Source organism: Columba livia, chromosome 1, assembly GCF_036013475.1.
Source record: "Columba livia isolate bColLiv1 breed racing homer chromosome 1, bColLiv1.pat.W.v2, whole genome shotgun sequence".
In the NCBI taxonomy this organism is placed as follows: Eukaryota; Metazoa; Chordata; class Aves; order Columbiformes; family Columbidae; genus Columba; species Columba livia.
In genome coordinates this window covers 159,603,716-159,625,544 of record NC_088602.1, presented here as the reverse complement: position 1 = coordinate 159,625,544, position 21,829 = coordinate 159,603,716, and the positions used below count along the sequence as shown (strand labels likewise).

The 21,829-nt window shown below is 40.0% G+C and overlaps 1 protein-coding gene across 4 annotated transcripts in view; it reads right to left on the bottom strand.

Annotated features, from left to right (window-relative positions):
- The window catches only part of SYT1 (synaptotagmin 1), a 358,558-nt gene that overhangs the window by 5,214 nt on the left and 331,515 nt on the right, over nt 1–21,829 (bottom strand). For all 4 annotated transcript variants that reach the window (XM_065041224.1, XM_065041217.1, XM_065041211.1 and 1 more), the window contains one exon: nt 2,434–2,567. In XM_065041224.1, coding sequence (XP_064897296.1) covers nt 2,434–2,567 — 134 coding nt within the window. The remainder of the gene's footprint in view (nt 1–2,433; nt 2,568–21,829) is intronic.

The following is a 21,829-nucleotide window of genomic DNA, read 5'->3' as shown; positions in this document are numbered from 1 at the left end:
GCCTGGAGACCTTGCTGCCTACAGAGGTGTTCTGGCTTTAAAGTGGCAAAACGTGCTTGATCTGCCTGTAGCAATAGTATTTGACTTCCCAGCAGTGTTCTCCCATTACCCTTAAAGACATAACTTTCTTTCCTTTAAGAGCCACAATCCATAGTCACTATTAAATTGTTGAAAATGTTAATGATATTTGGCCCAATTTAAATTACATAGATATACTGCTATAGAGGTGCTTTCCTTCCATGAGCTCTCCTCTATTCACTCTCCAACAATCATGAAATTTTTATAACCATTATTTGCCTGTGAAAGTTTGCTTCATGACTTTTTGTAAGAGCTACCCAAAAGTCACAGGGATTCTTACCATATTAAGTCTAAGTAACATTTAAAATGTGTTTTTCTAATGATGAAATCACTTCTAAATGAAGCCTTTTATAACTCCAAAATACATTGGCATATGGTCAAAGACCACAATTACAGATTTTAAGTAGTGGTTATATACTAAATTAAATAGCTATAAACTAATTCTAATAGACTTATTAAAAAAGTGCAAAATATTAAACTGCTAAACTGCAATACTTTTCAAAAGGTCTATATCCACCTTATAAAACTGACAAGATTAGAAGGTAAAATGGCCAAGTACCTACAGAATACACCTCATTGTACCAAAGCTCAGATCTGATGGCTTGGAGGTGCCCATTCCAGTTCCCCAGTCCTGTCCCTATTTGGAAATCAAGACATTTGTTGCCTAAATTGCCAGAGAGGCTCAATTTGCTTGATCTTTTTATGTTTCCTTTTTTTTTTCCTCTGGGTCTTTGATGCCTGTTATGAGATTCTCCACAACCAGCTTTCATTAATATCAAGGGGAATTAGACCTCACTGGGTTTCCTGCTTTTTGTCCACAGACACCTGTACATGCCACGGGGCATGAAGAAACTCCTGAATGTGCTACTCATGCACCCAAGTCACTATTCCTAGTGCCTCACCTTGTCTAGTTTCATTATCTTTGTCGGCACCAAGTCAATAAAAACCAAGCACACAGCTTCAGTTGAAATGTATGCCGTAACTCCTGGGCTTCTCTACAGTACAGCTGCTATCAAAATCCAAGACACAGAGTCTCAAAAACCCATACCATGCTCTCATCTAATCAAGAGGTGTCTGTGTGTCCCTATTGCCTGGGAGTTTTCTCTGGCAATGTCTTCTGGCACTAAATTTGGTTCATGCTATTTAAACCCTCACAGTAGCAAGGCACTTAAGTCCTACCTAGTCCTCTCTTACAAGCCACAAAAGGATGTGTTCCCAGGCTGGTTTATTTATGGTCTTTCCAACTGGGAGGCCCCTGAAAGTACACTTTCCACACTCATCTCCACCCAGGAAAGCTACCATCTTGCTTAACATCTCCACGGTCACAGAGCTCCGTGGGGCACATGGGAAGCCACCACACAGTTCTTTTCTCTCCCGAGGATATTTAAACCAATATGTCTTGCCCTCCCAGAAAATGCTCCAACAAGTGAGCAAAAGAACAACATGTTTAACATAACAGCTTAAAAGAAATGGAGAAGGCCTGTACCAACCAATCTTTATGTGGTTTGCATTACCTGGATCAGACCAGAGACCAAAGCCTCCCAATTTCCAAGCAAACCACCCAACTAACAAGTGATGTTATGCTCTGTGGCCACTCATATACTTATTATTTATGCAGAAATGATGTTGCACTCCCAACACAAGCCATAGGCACAGGCGACAAGAGCACTTGCTAAAGACACTGAAGATACAGGTTCAAATTCACTTAGGGAGAGGAGTGAATTGGATGTGGGTTTCCCGCATGCCTCCTGGGATGGTTAAGAAGACCTTCTCTCTCGTGAGGAAAGGTTAGTTAACATCAGAAGATGTTAAATCTCACTCTTGTGAGTGGGAGATGATTTGCCTCCCAGTAGCCCAAAGGTAGGTAACTGAGTCCCTGAAAAAATGACATGAGTTATGTGTCTTACTTTAGAGGAATGCAGCAGTACTTTCAACAAACAGGACTGATAAATGCACAGGGAACACAAATGTGACTGATGATGCTAATTTATTATTTCAAATAATTTGGGGAAAATTACTATGTATGCCTTTTCTTTTATCCCTATACTTTTTTTTTTTTCTTTCTGGCACATTCCTTCACCATCTCCCTGTGGATTTTTCTTTTTTTCAGAATCCATTTCTGTTAACAGAAAATGTCAGTTATCTATTTCTCACTGATGAATCAAAGCTTCATAAGTACTGTGCATTTTATCATTTCCCTCTTGAAGCAGTCACACTCATCTAATGTAGCACAGGGCTGGCACCTAGGTGCTAATGAAGGCATGCACACGTGATAATTAACAAGATTCCTTTTAAATATTTATAAGGACTGAGAAATGGAATGCAGAGGGAAGCCAAAACACTGTTTGACATTACCTGAATTTGCTCGAATGGTACTTCAAAGCTGAAAGACTCATTGTAGTAGGGATTCAGAGTGTTCTTTTTAATTGTAGTCTTTTTCTTCTTCAGCCTCTTACCGTTCTGCATCAGATGGATCTTCACATAGGGATCTAAGTAATCAAGAGAAGAAGCAGAGCTAAGAAGGGAAGTTCAGTGTGTTAGCTACAGATTTTAATCCTGCAAATTTAAGGCTCAATGAAAAAAGAAGAAAAACCTTTAGCAACAAACAGCTTGTTGTTAAACAAAATCCTAATTTCCATTATAGAAAAACTCCTGTATGATTACAAAGTGCTCCTGCTGGAAAGATGTACAAAACCCTTACTGCTTTATCTCCTTAACCATGCAAGGGAGGGGTAAATTCACACCTAACTTTGTTCCATAGCTCGTTAAGCATCCTGGAAACGTTTTTACTTTAACATTTTTTATTTACTGCCAACAGCATGGCAGGAGAGGGTTTTAACCTTTAAATACCAGTCTTCTACCTTACCTTACCTCTACCTTAGATCCAGCTACCATAAGGTGTAGGCCATGGTACAGTATAAATTATGAATTGTTTTTGCTACTCTGTTGAATTCTCATTGCTATTTTGTGTTACTTCTGATGGCTAAGGGACAGAACTGATCTGGTACCTAATCAGGTATTCCTTGCGCAAGCAAAACTCTCATGAATGTTACTACTATGAAGTGGCATCTCAGTGGTTATACTTTCAAAGGGAATTTTGCATGTATAAAAGAATAGCATTATCAGTCTATAATCTGTCTCAAGAGCCGTGTTTCCACTTAGAATCCTAGAATCATAGAACAGTTTGGGTTGGAAGGGACCTTCAAAGCTCACCCAGTCCGTCCCCACAGCAATGAGCAGGCACATCTTCAACTAGATCAGGTTGCTCAGAGCCCCGTCCAGCCTGGTCTGGAATGTTTCCAGGGATGGGCCATCTACCCCCTCTCTGCGCAACCTGTGCCGGTGTTTCACCAAACCCATTGTAAAAAATATCTTCCTCATGTCCAACCTGAATCTCCCCTCTTGTAGTTTAAAAACTTTACCCCTTGTCCTGTCATAGCACGCCCTTCTAAAAAAGTCTGTCCCAATCCTTCTTATAGGCTCCTTTTAATTACTGAAAGTACTTTAAAAGTTCATTAGAGAATGAACTAGCAGTTGTTCTTTCATGTTGGTGTTATTTAGCAGTACCTTCACCTGAGCTCAGCTGTTTTTCTGTCTAGGCCTAATGTGAAACACCATTTGAAGCATTTCAAGCTCATCCTTTTCAACAACCTGTATGGTACTGTCACCAAAATTTGGCTAGGTACCTCCCTTGGCTTTAGGCAGCCAAACTGTGATGTAGGTCAAGGCAAGCCTTCCCTCCAGGACGAAGAGTCCGCCAGCCACAAGTCATCTGTGGCATAAACTAAGAGAGCCTGAACGCAAACTGTCAAAGGGAAGGGCTTTTTCTTTCCCTCCTGAGAAGAAGAATGGCAAATTAACACAGAAATTAAATACTATCACTATGAGCAAGCCATGCTTTATGATTTTGCAATGAAATTCATGCTTGGAGTGTCTGAGAAGAGCAGCATTCCATTACAGTCAAAATATACATTGCTGTGGAAGATCTAGGAGTTTGGGGCAGTTAAGTTACTGGAGTGACATACTCACAGTCTACAGTTCCTCTGAAGGGAGCAGAATTTGGTAGTGGACTCTTCAAGCCAGAAGACATGGGTAGGTATAATAAGACCCAACGACTATGAGAAGCAACTAGACAAATTTTAACTTAGAAATAGGCGAGTACTTCAGTAGGAAGACTATAGAAACAGCTGGAGTGGCTTCTCAGTATTTGTGGTGAACTCTGTTACGGGGGGGTTAAGATTCCTTCTTCGTCAAAAGACTCAAGTTCAAATAGAAATTGAATCTGGGTAGGTTTATGCTCAAGGCTAGACAGGGGACTGCAAGGGTTCCTTTTGGTTGCACAATGTATGAATTAAGGAGCATCATGTGAAGAGCAGAAATGCTAGCGAAAAGGCAACAGAGTTCTAGCTCTTTTGGAATATACAGTTCAGCATCACTGCACACAGGGTTTTGAAGGTGGAAACCTGGTACATCTGGACTCCTTCAACATTAGCTCATACTTGAGAGCAGCTAATCTGCCTTATTACTTTTGCTGAGGCTCTATGATGAACGCACAGTTACAAAATGACATTTTAGGTATAACTAATAAATAGTAAGAAAGGTCAGTAGTCAAGGAGCCAGTGGTAGTGTATTAAGATATGAAAATGAGATAAGGTGCTGTTAAAATACAATCTGAGTAACTAGAGTGAGCTGGGATGCTAAACAGTGCAGTAATACATTATTTTTAAGAGGATTAGAACTGAGGTATTATTAAAATAAATGCAGTTGATGTAAGTCAATCCTTTGCTGACCTGTGCTTGTGCACAGGCAATATACAGAGATTTGCTGATTATTTATACCCCCATAAGGAACTGTATAGTAATGATTTATATAGCAATGCAGATATATTCCTATTTTGATAAACATTCCATATTTTGGAGAAAAATATTTTTAACCTAGAATTCAAGTGTACGTGAATGCTCAGGGTCCACATGTATAGTCACTTTAAGTGATTCCCTTCTATTGACTTTCTAGGTTTTCTACCTTCATGCTGGTATTAGAGCAAAATCTGACCCTGGATAACTCATGGCCACGAGACAAGGCCCAGAAGCTAGGTTTCTGTGGTTTCTTTTTCATGTCCTGATCAGCTTGTTGTGTTTGTCTGTCTGGGGATTTGAGTTAGGCTCAGACAAATGCCAGGTTTTTAGTAGGAAAGATCCCAGTGGTACCAGATTGACACGGTAGTGCAGAACTGTCATAGAATCATAGAATCATGTGGCAGAGGTCTCAAATGGAGCACAGAAGAGGACATTTTATATGGAATAATATCCTAATTGTTTTAATCCAAGGTAAAGTTGTCATGCCACAACAAATACAAATTTAATATCACCTAACTGAAATCATGTACCTTCTTTTCTAGTTTCAGAGGAAGGTATTAAATAAGTTTACTGATCACAAACCCACTGCAAATCAGAACTGAGTGTCCATCTCAAGTAAGTGGATGTGCCATTACAGACTCTAAGTTTCTTCTCATTAGATTGTACATTCACTTCCTGTTTCTTGAAGTGCCCTGGTTTTACCTAGTTCTCCCCTCTCTTCATTCTTCTGTGCCTCATATATGGCCTGCTCCACCACTGCATTATCTTCAGTTACACTCTCCCATATCCCATGACATTATCCTTAAATCCCTCAGTTCTCCTGTAATCTGTTTGCTTGTGATCTACACAGACAACTCGATTCCCAAGCACAGACTTTCTTGTGACTTCATGAATAAATCTCTGAAAAAGACAGATTTTGTTCCACCAAATAAGAGAAGCTAAACTGCTTGGAGTCAATTATTAGAAGAAGAGAAGATAATAAAAAAGAAAGCAGAACCTCTGGGAAGTGCCAGTCTCCAGTGATTTTTCCGAGATAAGGTTTAGTGCTAATGGAAACATCTCTTCTCTCTACTTGCAACATAACCTCAGTGCTGGCACCATTACTCATGCTGAGTAATACTTTAATATGTAAATAGTCTCACTGAATAAGTGAGACCAGTAAGGATGACAAAACTGTTATTACAGCCCAGCAATGATAAATTATCTGTTAAGTGCATTACTGGGCATAAAGGGCAGAATTCTTTCAACCAAGCAGAATTGTCTGTATCTGACGCCAATGATAATAAATAAGCATTTCTCTTGACGTATTCTGGATAGTTACCTCATTCTGGAGTAAATATCTGTCTTTGGTCAAATAAATAGCACCCCTAAATATTTATTTCTCTACACTGATACAAGACAGCCTATTCGCATTCACATAAGCAGTTACATGAAAGAAATTTTGAGTTAGAAGAGGTGAACACTGCTCTGTTTTTTCCTCCAGTTTTATTCTTTTCAAGCAAACAAGGATTTAGATCCACATTACATCCACAGGTACCTGTGGATGGACCTTGCCCATCCACCCATCCATCTGTAAGAAGGGATGTTGCATCCAGAGCACTATGAATGTCCCTCTGCGAAAGGGGACAGAATAGTTCTGTGTCCCTTGCTTAAGAATTCATGTTAAGCAACGTGTGGGATTAAATAAAATTCTGCTATTTATTCCCTCATTAACGGTCTAGCCATGAATACTAAAGAGATGCAAAATTCATAACTAATTGTGCATTGTAGATTTTACAACAACATCTCAAGGGAGGCAAGCTGAACAGCTTTAAAAGCACTGGGGGACTAGCTGACACATTTTGTTTTCCTGAAGCTTGCAGTAAGATGCCAATACATTATTTAAAGGATAACAGAAATGGTATGTAATAGCAGGTCTTTTGGACTGTGAGGCACATATGTACAATTAGAAGCCCCGTAAAATAATGACTAGTTCATCATCATCATCTCGTAGACAAGATGCACTTAATTATTAGAGGTTTTAGAAAAGCAAATTTACAGCTGAAAACACTACAGCTCAAGAAAATTGTGGCTAATGACAATATCTGAGGAAAAAGCAGAACTTGAGAATGACTACTTGTCAGTGGATTTTAAGATGAAAAATTTTTTATAGGGATCAGTAGTTAATGAAAAATCTTTTTTCACCTTGGTAGGAGAAAATTCAGCACACAAGTTTCCAGCTGTATGGATCTTCACCAGAAAAGCGTCAACACAGTACTCAACTTGGAACGGTTTTACTACAATGGTTTATTCTGAATGCAAACATAAGGATGGTGCCGATCTTTGACAAATATTTGCAAGGCTTCTGTAATCTCATCAAAATATGAAAAGCAAGTGCCTCAAAAATCGACATTTGAAAAATGATACAGGGGTAATGCTGGACTTGACTGGGTGTGCAATTAGAGTCCTGAGCCTGCGTGCGGGGGACACCTAAGGGTTTAAAAAAAAGTATCCCACACAGCTCTGAGTGGTGGGATCAGAGAAAACCCTCTACAAGCCTTGAGTAATCATTAATATGATTAATAGGAAAAAAACTGAACCAGAACAAATTAGTTACAGATACAGCTGAATAAAGTTTCATATGACAAAACACAGTAATAAAAAGATGTTCTCAACTCAAATGTAGGAACCGAGAAGAAACACAGTGCCAGAATTGCCTCCAGTTGTATTTTTGTCTTAAAAATGTTCGGGATAACTGAGTGCTAATTAGCACACGTTTTTTCCCCATCAGAAGAAAATTTATGCCAAACCCATGCCAAAGGACACATCACTGACATTTAGAGCAAAGGTGTCAGCAAACAGTGAAGTTTCTATTCCAGGAAGCAGAATGAATTCTTGAAGAGCTCAACAATTGATTCAATAACTGAAGAAAACCAGGTTTGGAAATGCAGACATATAAATGGCTCTGAAAACACACTCAGGACCGAGGTAACTTGCAGGGTGGATCTTGAGTTCTGTGCTAAAGAACCACAATCACTCGCATCCTGCAGCAGCACAGTGGGGTGGGAAGCTGAGGAAAGGCCAAGCCAGCGCTGTGGACTGGAGCAGAGGCAGCTCTAAACTCAATATTGCACCCTTAACCTGTTCCTCTTCCACACAAACCTCCTTCAGACAAAGTTTTTTTTGGCTTTCAGAAGCGGCAGCAGGAAGAACAGCAATTTTATCCAGCAAACAACTTTATTTTCTATAGAGCCTGTGCTGGGGATGAAGGCCTGCGTGCTTGCGGCCACCATGGCTGCGCGATGGAAAGCAGCAGGACTCTGCTCTCGGGGCAGGACAGGATGAACTTTCCTGAGAGTTCCCACAGATCTGCTGATTTTTCCCAAGGATCACGGGAAATGCTCCCTCCGTGGGGCATATAAGCCCTTCTCTCCCAAGAGAGGGATGATTCACATTGATGCCTGTGGCGTCCAGGCCATGGGTAATTTGCCCTGACTTTTTTTCTTCTATTTATTTGTGTATGGATGGAGATGGGATAATTAAAGTCTCTGAAATAATGAGTTTAAAGTGATATTGTGCCTGGATTGTCTAAACTAGTATTTTTCAGATGAATGGAAAGCTTCGAACAGGAAGGAAAGCCGGAGGGGTGGGAAATGTGTTATCTGGGGAAGAAACAATATAAGGTATTATACAATTACCAAGGAGTACAAGTGCTATGGTACAGTCTAGATTGCAGAGAAATTATAGTTTACATTCATTGACGCAAGCTGTTGGGCCATCTACCTTCCTCCACAAATGAGCAAATTGAAGTTGGAACATTATTTTTAAGGAGCAGCTGATGTCTCAAGGGGAATATTGGAAAACATTCTCATTAGAAACAATTCTCTTGGCATAAAATATAGGGTTGGTGGTTTTTTTCTTATCGCATTTCCTTGAAAACAGGATTGCTGACTTTTTTTTTCTTTTTTCTAAAGTTAATTTGCTACATAATGCCCAGTCCTCAGCTAATGTTCATATTTAGCTACTTGAGAGCTGATCATAGTTTCCATAACCCCACTGGGCTGTACATTACTTGATGTTATGGGCCAAATCTTTAGCTGCAGTCAGTACTTGATCAATAGACAAGGGAAAGGTGGGTGGCAAAAGTATTTGCTGTAGGTTCATGTGTAGCATCTATACCAGCTCTGATCCCAGCAAAACACTTCCAAAAATCACTTTAATAAGTGGGCTGAGGATTAAATGGTGAGCCTGGGAGATTCTCCCAACACCAGCCAGTAGGGCACTGGCCATGAATGGAGTTGAGAAGTTCCAAGCAGCCCAAATGGGCTGCCAGAGTGGCCCTGATAGCTGCAAATAGTTGAAAGGACTCATATTACACTTGCTAATGTCTATCTGTGTCCAACAGGTGGACTGCTCCACATGCACACATTGCCCATTGGGCCCTTCCTTGCTCGTATTATGTCATGGTGTAACTTTGGATTACATTTTCCCACCAGCATCTTTAAAAGAAGATGCTGTGAGGCTGGGTAATTTATAAACTAAAGCATTTGTGATTTCATGTTCAATAACAGGAATAATCCATTTATAGAGGGGAAGAAGGGTTGGTATTTATAAAAACTAACAATAGGCTGTCTATAATGAAAAAAGTTACACGGAGAATGTAGTAAAGTGGTCTCAAAATAACAACTCTTCACTGTTGTGCAGTTAGATGAATTTCGAGTTGCTATTGAAATGCTGAATTCAGAGAACCAGGGAGCCTTGCAATGAAGGACGTGCTGTTAAAACCGACAGCAAGCCAATGATTTCTTCATTGGAGAATCCAAACTGAGGTTGCTAAACATGTAGAACTGACAGTGGAAACAGAAATGTGTGGCCTAAGGGCTATTCAGCCAACACTTGAGTCTGCAATTCCACCCACAGCGCTTCCAACTGGAACATAACAACAAATGTTACAGCACCAGATGGGGAAAGTAGAAGAAAACTGAAAAAAAGAGAAGCTAAAATTCTTATTTAAAACCAGCGCAAATTAGTGCATATGAGCTTATGATTAAGTTTACCGCCAGAGCAAAGGCAGCTGATCTGTCTCTCTTGCATCCAAGCAGTTCATTTCAGCATAGTTACACACAAAGCAAAACAAAGTGTTTTATAAAGCGCAACACATGTGGGTTGAACCAACAGGAAAATGCACCTTGAGTTTTGGCTGTGGGTAAACACAGAATGCGCTTGTGGAAAAGCAAAGCAAGTCAACCAAGCACTTCGTAAATGTGATTACATGGAAACAATGAGCATCGAAGCAGTAAACCTTGCTCCCCTGTATTTGCACCAAAAAGGGAGGAACTGACTGCTCATGAAGCTTGAATGTAGCTAGGAGTGGGAGACAGAGGATGGGATATTAAAATTTTAACATACAGGAGAAGGGCACCTGCAATCTTACATAAGAAACAACAAAATAAAAAAGCATATTGTAACATGTCATGTTTGTATACAAACAGAAAGAGTACAGTAGCAACTAAGATGGGGGAGGCATTACCATCAAATGGTAGAAAGATATTAATTGGGGCTGCTGATACAGGCAGATTCTCCAGCACAGGAATTCAGACAAAACCATAGCAAACTGGCAATACTTCAGGCAGACAATTCCATCAGAATACTGAGTTTGAATTAATGTAATGCCTTTTGATGATATAGGAAAAAAACCACAAACCCTAAATTTATATTTATTAGATTGGTGGTACTGAAAATGCCAGAAGATAATACACAGAGGCTTAGAGAGATTCAAAATACTGTCCTCAAGTGAACTGGGGAGGAGGAAGGAGGGAATACAGATTGACTGAGGAATCATGACAGGCAGAAGAGCAGAAAGAGAAACAGAAGCGCATAATATAGGAAAACCCAAAAAACTCAAGGTTAAGGAGCAGACCATGTGGGATGTTTTAGCAGAAAACAACAGGAGCAGGGTACATAATGATGTATCACACTGGACTGTTGGCAAGTACCTTGAAGTCTTCCAGACCTGAGCTGGCTATCTAATAAGGCCACGTAAAGAGTGGTAGCAACATCTGAGGAGGAGGTCAGAACCACCCTATCTCACTCTGAGGCACATGGTGCCACAATTAAAAATTCAGGCTGAAAAAGTGAGAACATGAGGAGCATCAGGTGGCAAAGGCTGGGCCAGACAACTGGGTGCAGAGTTGCCTCAACACACCTGGAAAAGTGTGATGGAGAGGAATTACACTTCACCTTTTCCGGTCTCTACTGTTTTCCTACAGCTGTGCCAGTTTAGGGGATTTGGGGTTTATCTACTTTGTTTTACAAAACAAAGCAATTAAACACTGGCTTTTTCTCTCCACCGCTCTTTTGCTGATAGCCAAGAGGTTAAACTGCTAATTGCTGATTTAGGAAATGCTCTTCAGACCACTCTGTTGGTTGAAGGGATCTGAACCTACATTTCCCACCTCTTGAGACAGTGAGAAAAGGTTATAAGACATGAGAAACAGGTTCTCGGTCTGCTTTGCTGAGAAGAAAGTTGTATTTTTTGTGCTCCTTTCAATGACTCAGTGGAGCGAAGGCTGGTGCCAGGTCTCCTTTCTTGGAGTGCCCTTGCCCACCTTGTTTGGACCTCTGTTCTTGCAGATATCTACTCCATATAGGTATTTGCCTGGATCCTTGATTCCTGGATGATGGTGAAAAGGCAATTGCTTGAGGAATCCCAGTAGGTGATGCTGCTGGGTGGTAGTGCAACTATCAAGATTTTAGCAGACTTAACTGAAAGAAACCCCAGGGCATTTACAAATATTGGTTAGTCAAGAATTTCTATTTGCACGGCGATGTTTCTCTGTGCTTCCAGGCTTTAATAGCAGGGATGACCATCCCAAGGAAAGTTGCTGTGCCACACAAAGACAAGGGCGAGGACACACACACCCAAAAATAACTGGAGAAAGCAAAAAAAGGGATTTCTTTCATGTAGTGAAAGGCTGTACTCATAGAAAGAACTGACTGAAAGGAAGTAATGCCGGTCAGAAATAAGTATAGATGATACCTATTCCAAAAAGAATATTTTGCCATGACCAAGCACCGAGACACTTCTACTTAGGACAAACATGGGGACTGTGGTGTGGTAGGGAACAACATTCCATGCCCACTTTCTTTCTCTGGAAACAGTTGACACATTTTGTTTTCCCTTCATATACTGCTGACTGATAACAAAGATATTCCTCTTTTGGTTACTCCCCTTCCCTCCCCTCAAAATATCCACTCATCACAAAAACCCCCAAACCAAATTCCAGTAGCTGTGAGGCAAAACAAGTCCTAATCTCAAACCACATTGGAGTGAGTGGCAGTATTTATTCAAAGGAATTACTCAACCCTGAAACACAGATAAACTCTATTAAAACCAAAACTGGTCTAACCAGTGTATCAGCAATTTACTCTAGTAAGAACATACATTTACTGCTACAGACTCTTCATGTCAGCATTGCCACAGTAAGGTTTTATAGCTTGACTGCACATCAGCACAGTATTACTGTGTCGTGATTGTCTTCACGTGGAAAAAAGCTAATATACCCTGCTCAAGGGTAATCTGCATCCTCTCCCACAGAGGGTTAGAAGGAACACGGAAGAAGACAAAGGCAGTGACAAAGGCTGCCTCACATCAAAACCACTGAACTATCATATTGTTTACACATGAGAGTTTTTTTCAAATGCAGCGAATGCAGTTATGAGTGTAAATTCCATATCCTCACAGTCCAAAGTAACATTACTTTGGATAGGTGAGTTGGAAGGAAAAACAGAGGATAGCAAAAACAGAAAAGTAAAGCAGCAGGGTGTTCTACCTACATGTGACAGAAAGGGCAGGGAACACCCAATTTAAATGAGACACCAGAAAAATGCAAACCAATACGCTGCAAAATAATTCTGATGCTTTAAATCAAAACCTATTGCTTCTACTTTATAAACTGCTTTTCTCATTCAGGTAAGCTTTCGGTCTTAGTCAACGTGGAAGAGACCTGTTTTTTGATTCAGATGATTAAACTAGAAATAGCACTGAGAGCAAAAGCTGCAGGAATGCTGCAGTACAGAAGGAATTAGAAAAATCTCACAACATCGGTGACTACCAGTAAGGCCGCCTGATCCGAGCTCTTCACAGCTGAGAAAGCAACCTTAGTTATGCTTCATCAAGGCTGGTATTTATTTTAAGATCATACTAAGACATTCAAACTACATCTCATTCATCAGTGGCCGCATGTAAAGGGAGTCCATCAGCACCCAGTTTTCAGTCTCAATTTGAAATAATACTCCTAGTACTTTCTCTACCTGAGAAGTTTATACTTATATAAATATCAGTTCTCATTCTGTTTTCATTATTTTTCTGTTAAGATTTGAGCTTTAAGGAAAACATGTAAATGGAAGGAGGGAGCTAGATGATTGCAGTCTTGCTTTTTGCCTACAAACATACATTCAGAATTACTTGAAGAAAATACTTCACAGCTCTCTTTCTCCCCCTCTCTCCTGCTTCCCAACACACCCAGTCTCTGTTAAGCAGGATTTTGAAAACTATTTTGGGCATTCATATATGATAATTGAGACACGTAATTTTAATGTGATCAAAGTCTTTACTACCTCAACACATACACCACCAACCCCATATATGAAACCTAAAGCAAGCCATGATACAGTTGATTATATTTGTGCAAGAACTGTATCTGCTCAGGGAGTGAAAGGGGCCATTCTGGATAGCGTTTCCCAATTTTGTTGGGAAGACTGCTTTTGTTTTGCTCTAAATTTAAACACAGTAAGTAAAAGAAGATCAAAAGCAGATTTGCTTGGGATGGGCAACATCATCTCAATCTCGGCATGAGAAGTTACAACGTAGGCTAAATTTATCAGCAGTTTCAACTGAGTTCGGCTAAGTTATGTCTGTTTTTCAAAAATGACAGCTGAGTGAAAACCTATTTTGCAGTATGACAAAAAAATAGTTTTGAAAAGCCCGAAGGTCAGATTTTTAACTCGGGTACTTGCAGAAGAATGGCTGGGAGGCTGCACGCATTCCTGTCAATTCCACATAATGAGAAGCAGTGACCTGAAACTTAAGGCAAATTTTTACTTGGGCAACAGTAACATCTAGGTTATGGCCACTGAAGAGCTACAGAAGTGCTAAAGTCCTTGACAGAACAAGCAATCTACCTTGTTTGTTTACCCCAGATAAGTTACAAGAAACAACAAGACGAGGAGGTACTTAAGGGCCAACATCCAAGGTAGACTAAAGAACAAGTGTTCAAGGCCAACGGCATCTCCAGCAAGAACATTTTGCTGCTGAGAACATTATTCCTGCTATAAGACAAGAGAACAGACAACTTGACAAATGGCGCTATTAGGTGAAAGATGGAAGTATTTCTGATAACACGACCAATAGCTCATGACCCAACCTACCCAAATTCTTCTTCAAAGTCTGCCAGTCATTTAATGGCACAAATTGATATTTGACTGACAAGTTCGCCACTTACTGTACACCACTTTAGCTTAAAAGGCAGTCAAATGCAATACAACCTATCAGAAATCCAAAGGTACATGATAGTTTTCAGCTTGGATGCCTGCTACAAATTTTTATAGCAGATATCCAATTTGGTACAAAAATAGTGGAGCAATCTGATCTTGTGCTTCACTGACAAACCAGATTGAATCTGGGCAGCTCAGCATATTTCCATGTGCTACTCCATTGAAACAAGACCTTGATGTAGTCTAGTCAAGGAATCATGACCTGTAATAAAATCAAATAACCCAACAATCCAAAAAGCACATATAAATTTCAGAAACTATATTCAGAGAATATAAATAATTTCAGGGAAACTAAGCTCAAAAAGCAATACTCTTTTCAAGTAATGTTAGCAAAATTTAGAATAGATTTTCAAAGGTATTTAGTATTCAAACTCTAGATAGGTCCATTTTCAAATGCCTCACTCCTGTTAAATGTCACTGGTAAGAATGTGAAGAAATTGCCCTGGAATCCCAGGCTGCTTCTTTCCTCTAGAAATTCCTACTGAACATTTTTCTGCACGAGTTAGTACCTAGGTGACAATAGGTTTGTTTGGTGGTTTTTTTCATTTGGCTGTGAACAATGAGAGTGAAGGCAGCCACTCATCAGCAACAAGAAATAATTTAAATTCTTTTTGCTTAATGTGCATGCCAGTAAGGACAATCAACAAGCAATAATATTAAATCCGCGGATTTCAGAAGGACAAAAAATTCCCCTTTCAGAGATGAAGATCACAAATGTTACAAAGCATGACCTGAGGAGAACTGAGGTTTTAATTAAAAAAAAGCCAGGTTCGCAAACAATAAACCTCCCTTTCTGAGACCCGAGAGAGAGAGAGAGAGAGAGAGTCAGGGAGAAAGAGAGGGAGTGCCTTCGGTTAGCTTGCCATTAGCACAAAGGAAAACAACTGCAGGGCTTAGGGAGGATTTAGCTTTAACAAATGCTTATCACAAAGTCATGTCACTACACAGTATTGTTCTGTATTTGGAATGAAATTAATTTCCAACTCCATATTAACCTTTTAGGGACCCTGCTTGGTGGAGGAATTTAATCCTTTGGATTTTGGTGTTTCACCAGCAAGGGCCATTTCTAGATTTGGTGAGTTTGACAACCTGAAGAACACTTTATTAAAAGGAAAAAAAAATAAATAGAAAATCAGTTTCTGTCCATAATGGACAGCAGAGATTTCAGAGCACTGAAAAGTTGAGTGCGTTGAAACATAGGTAAGAAAAACAAAATAAAAGGGGAAATACTAATTCCCATAATGCATTATCCCTCTGTGCTGATCCACTCATACTGCAGCAACATGCTTCAAGCCATGCACTAGTATAATAAAACATTTATTGTGATGGAGTAGGTGTTTTCAAAACTTACTGAAAAATACATTTTCTGATGTGACCAAGAAAGAACATTCAGCTGGGTAACAATCTGTAGCCTTACCATAAAGTAAGACAAAAGCGGTGATTTAGAAAGCAGTGAAAGCAGGAATTTCAGCGCTTGTGGGGAAGCCCATTTTCCCGTCTTTATTAGTCTTAGTGCAACAACCGCCTTTGTTGGTCTCTGCAGGACTCTTTCCCCGCTGCATTCCAGGAGCTGAGAGAGAGAAGCCCTCTGGAAGTCAGACAAAATCTGCTGTTGCTACCATATTAGGAATTAAAGCGAGCAGCAAAAGCCCCTTGCTGAGCAGAGAGAAATCAACAGGGAACGCGTTTGCCTCCAAGCCAAATGAGCAAAGCAAAGTGATTGAGGAAACAAAATAAATAATAATTAAAAAACAAATCCCAGGCAGTAGGACTGACTGCTTCTTTATCTCTTTTCAGTTTTATCGTGCTTCCTACTGAAGTGTAGCTGGAAAGTAGATTTGAAGATACAAGCAAACCCTGTTCCTTACATTTCTTGCTGTGGAGTGAAATAATCCCAAGATACATATCAATGATCAGCTTCAAATGTTTTTAACACATTCTTTTTGGCTGGAAAGCCATCATTATACTGCAGTGGAGCCAGTGTAAATTGCTCTCACTCTATTTACACAAATTTCAGTTTATAGCCAATCTGGCCCTTCCACCAAGATTTCCACTAATCACAGATGTAGTCACTCTTTCACTGGTGATCAGCTTGTAGAAGGAAATCTCACCTGAAGTACAAGCTTTGCTAATGATTCAGCTCTTTGTGCGTGGAGGCACAACACAGGACTTGCTAATACACCTCTGCATATGTACATGGATGTACTTTGGGCGATCTTTATTAAAGAGGGTCTGTAAGATAACTATTCATTATGCCATTGGTGAAAGGATGCGATTCCACGCAGATGTAATTCAAATCTATAGGTTTTGTATCTGCTGTGCATGAATAAGGGCCAGATCTGCAAGGCACATCAGTGCACAGCCTGTAAAATATGGGTAAGTCTTTACTCCTATTAAGTGGCATTTGGGAGTCCAAACTTAGTGCTATGAACTCCTGGCTCTACTCTCAGCATTGCAGGTGCTGTGAGGTGGTGGATGCTCACAAGGTGCAGATGCTTCAGATCATAGAATCACAGAATGGTTGGGGTTGGAAGGGACCTCTGGAGATCATCTAGTCCAACCCACCTGCTAAAGGAGCTTCAACTAGATCACACAGGAACATGTCCAGGTGGGTTTTGAATGTCTCCAGAGAAGGAGACTCCACAACCTCCCTGAGCAGCCTGTTCCAGGGCTCTGTCACCCTCAAACTAAAGAAGTTTCTCCTCATGTTCAGATGGAACCTCTTGTGCTTCACTCTGTGCCTGCTGCCCCTCACCCTATCGTTGGATAGACTCCACTGAAAGGAGTCTGGTCCCATTCTCCTGACACCCACCCTTGAGATATTTATAAACCATCCCAACAGAGAGGAAGGACTGCTGGGGTTTGGTGTCTTGACCCATGAACCAGTCCCACATATCTGGCGATGTGCCATGTCCCCTCCTGCTACTCAGCAGCTCCCAGCACAACCATTCCACCTCCTCTCAAAACACATAAGTACGCACCCAACAGCATGCCTAACAAAATCAAGGTATAGGTGAGGTTTCGGTTTCTGTGCTGAAATCCAGATGAGCTTTGTTTTTAGCACCTGTTATTCCACAGAAAGAAAACAGTGTAGAGAGTAAGAAAAAATAGGGAGATGGATACATTGTTGAGCAACAACAGTATTTCAGCCTCAGTAACCTTGCATGTCACTTGCGATGGTTGCCTTTGGTTGAAATGGGTAGGGAACTGTCATATCCACCCATTAGGCTCCCATGGCATCCCTTGTCTCATACAACCAAAATTAATGAGGTGGTTTCCTCACAGAATTTTATTCAAAGGGTTGTAAAGATAGCGGCAAAAATCATATTTTGCCCATGTAAATATTGCCACCTCTTCTGAGAGGAGAGGTGGTTTATGAAAGGTGGTAGACTAACAACAAAAGAGAAGATTGTATGTTTGTCTTGTATTTGTTCAGGGGAAGAAAATCAGCAGGATGCTGTCAACCAGCATGTTGTCTTGGTATAAAAATAAGCAATAGATGAAGGAATGCAGAAATAGGATGGTAGTCATGGCTTTCTATAGCTTTTGAGACAAGAATAAAGCTGCAGTTTCCTAATTATAAAGCGCTCACCCTCTAGCGTAGTGATTTAATTGTTATGTTTTCTCCTGTCTTGCTAAGGTGTTGTAGTTGCACGCTGTTGTCAGCTCCAAGCACGCTGATTTCCTGAAATCCAGTGTTAACTATGCAAATATCCATAAACTACAGGAACACTAGCAATTAAAAACTGCATAATACAGTTGAAGTTGCGTCAAGATGCTCCTATCCACTCCCTAAAAAATCAAAGGTCATGACACCAAGCAGTGGTGGAAGATGACAAACATACCTTTGCAAGGTGTCACACCATTAAGCACTGGTCACTAGTGGGAGCATGGAAACTGGGCTCCCCCCTGGGGCGTGGGACAGTTCTCTGCTTAAAGCTGAATTCAGGCTGATTCACCCTAAAAGGTGATGTGGTGGCACCTAGAGGATCAAACTAGAAAACAGCCTACAACCACCTTCCTTCTAATTTGAGTTCATTCTTCCTTTTTAGCCGGAGTGATGAAGGAAGTTACATTCTGTTTTCTCTTTTATGTTTGTGGCTGATAAAAAAAGCTGGTGTGCTGGGTGGGAATTAAGGGCAATATGGAACTGTGAGGTTGGAAGCCCTGCTCCCTTCCATTCCAGGTTATGGGACTTGTATCTATACCACTGATTGAAAAGGGACACACAGGGCAGAGTACAGAAGACTCAACTTCATATTAAGTTCACTAGTTTTTCCTTCGTAAGACAGTTACTACATACTTTGTCACAGATATTGCTCACCTACAGAGGAGTATTGTTCAATTAAGAGTTAATATCTCACACAATTATTGCAGCAAAAGTTGCAGATTGAAAAGAAAAACAGTGAAAAATATATGAAAAATATAACTTTCATTCTGCTACAATATTCTGTCAGCTAACTTTTCTCCAAATCGGGTAGAACATAAGCTCTTGCTGGCACACATTTGGTATCTCGATTAGATTTTGACAAAATAAAGGCTTCAAGTGCCTTTAAAGCTTTAAAGTAAAGTCTATTACACAAATTTGCCTACAACACGTTATGCATGACACCACAGCATTTCAGATTTATTTTTCATAGCATCTGTCTCATTCTAGCCATAGCAAATTCCAGACAGGGCTGTAAGCAAAACCCACAGAAGCTTTTCAAAGGCTCTGTATTTTCCTGCTTCTCCTGGAATTATCAGTGCCTTTGTTTCATAAACTTTTGAACTTGCCATAAACATGTCAAAGTATTGTCCTTCACCCAACCCCAGACTGTGAAAATACAGTAGAATACAAAAAGACTTGACATTTATTAAAAAAAAAATACCCATATACCCCAACTTGATATGTTTTACTTTTTTGTAAGTAAAGAGGTGACTTTGCCAACCATTTCTAAAGGATTAAAAAGCCTGCTGTGTCATCTCATATATCTTCGTTCAGTTTCTAATGCAGCCAGAGAGCACAAAGGCTGAGAGAAAACCTTTTATCATTCGCAGTTATCGACTGGGCCAGAATACAGTATTAGGTACCTTAGAAACTTTCAGCTAAAACTTCTTTGCTTTGAAAAATGGCTGATCTCCTAAGTGAAGGAGAGCAAGCAGCCTAACTTCAAAAAGTTTGTTATTATTATCCAGAAACCTAACACATTTTAGGAAAAAAAATTATTGGGGGCACTTAAAATAATCATCTATTTCCTACTAGATTGTTACAATAGCTCAAAAGTTTTTGAATGTTCTAAATCACTTTGTACACCAGGATGAGAGTTACTTTGGGAGAGTTTTAGTTGCCTCAAATGGTAAGGTCTTTTATTTAAGAATATATATATCAGAAGGCAAAACCAATTTAAAAAATAGTTGCTTCAAAAAGAGTGAAAGTTAGTGCTTTGTCCTGAGGCTCTTATCCAAAATGCAGCTTATCTTAATGTTACAGGTTTATAGCAAAACGTAGGCAGAATCCTTTCCTCCTGACAGCCTCTTGCAACTGTCAGTGCATCGTGGCATCCACAAACTGTAAAGTCACAGGTAAAGGCTGATATGAAACACCAGAGTAATGCCCCAAACTAGGTGCCAAGATCTCTGCAAGATAATAATATAAAATTCTATACTTTCATAAACAAATTTGTAACTTTTATATATATATATATATATACACATATATAAAAATGTATTTTAAAAATCTTTCTACTTGCTTATGATTCCTGGGGTTAGCTTTGCTTTTGCATCTGTCTTCTCTTTCATTAGGGATCAAAATTCAGACCTTATTCTAAGTCATCAGCCTATTTTCTGACCAGAAATAACCCCCCGAGGAACTCTGTCATTGATATTTATACCAGAAATCAGCTCCTTTAAGTACTATTTCATTAGAGAAGTAAGACTGCAAAATCTACTGTATGGAAACTTTAAGAATATTCACTGCTGCTAACTCTTGTGTTTTTATCACAGTCCATGAGATAGAGTATATTTCTCAAAGCCTTAGTTTCTCAGCATTATGTTATGATGAGAGATTCTCAGCTTGCATTTCAAGCAAAAATAATTTCTCTAATCCTAATGGCCAGTAATAAAAGTCTGAAAGCATAGAATCCAAAGCTTCCAATCAGGAGGAATTTATTTATTGCTACTCAAAATGCATTTCTTTTTAAGCCAAGAGCAAGAATTTTGAGAACTTCGGTTTGGCAATATCGCTACTGTCCTCTGCCTTCAAACAGCATGCTCTAAAACTGAGCTATTTGTGACCTTTTTCCTTATGTTTTCTCTCAGTTCCCATTTCAACCACTGTCGACATGCAGTGATAAAAGCTTTAAAAGCATCGTCAGAAAGGCCTTTTACCGGTAGTTTTGCCTGACATTTCTCCCAGGAAATTTTCAGAACTGAGTCGGAATCAGTCAAAATAAAGTCTTCAGAAAATTCTTGTTGGTGTCCTCCTTGGAACTAGGATGGTGGCATCGCTAACATACTGGACTGGGTAAAACATCAAAACAGACACGGGAAAGCACCAGAACTGTACTGACTGACTCGCTATCAGTTCAGCATGAACTCATCCATACAGGTATTTTCACCATTTTGATAAATATTTTTCTAACTACTGTAGCTTTTGTTGCAGTGTTTTTACTGTTGGGAGAAGATTTATCGCTATGTTTCCTATAGCCCTCTCCCAGCCTTAAGTGTGATAGAAAGCTCCCTTCTCAATTATTATTTAGGTTTCCTCCTGAGAAGAACATAAAGGAATTTATAGGACCAATCAGACAAACGTAGGGTTTTGAAGTGCTGGACATACAAAACCCTCCCTGCAGTTTCCACAACAAAATAGCTGTGCCACGTCATTCTCAGATGGTGCCTGTTTATTTTGCTTTGGTTTTGTCAAAAAAATCAAACTTTGAGCTCTGGAAAGCATGAAAGAAGGGTGTCACGCAAGAGGGATGGACACAGAAGAGCAACAGGTCGGTACGTGATCGGTGGCTCCTCGGACAGCTGGTCTCACATGGTCATGAGGAGACCAGCACCTGAGTCACGCTCTTCCTCTGAATCACTTGGAAAAAATCTGTCCTTCTCTGCTGCTTACAAATGGAGATAAGGGGCAAAAAAAAAGGCTCTGTCTATAGCTTAACTGTTATCCTGAAGATTCCTGACTTGTCTGGTATCCCTCATCCTGACGTGCAGTGCTCGTGGGAACTCTGCATTTTATCATGCTCAATTGCCAGGTTTCTTGCCCAGGTTTGTTAACACAGATTAAAGATTTGGATCACTTTAACCACAATTCCCCTTTCTCTTTATGTCCTGACTGTAGAAGGTAACTATTTCACATCTGTTTATGACGTGCC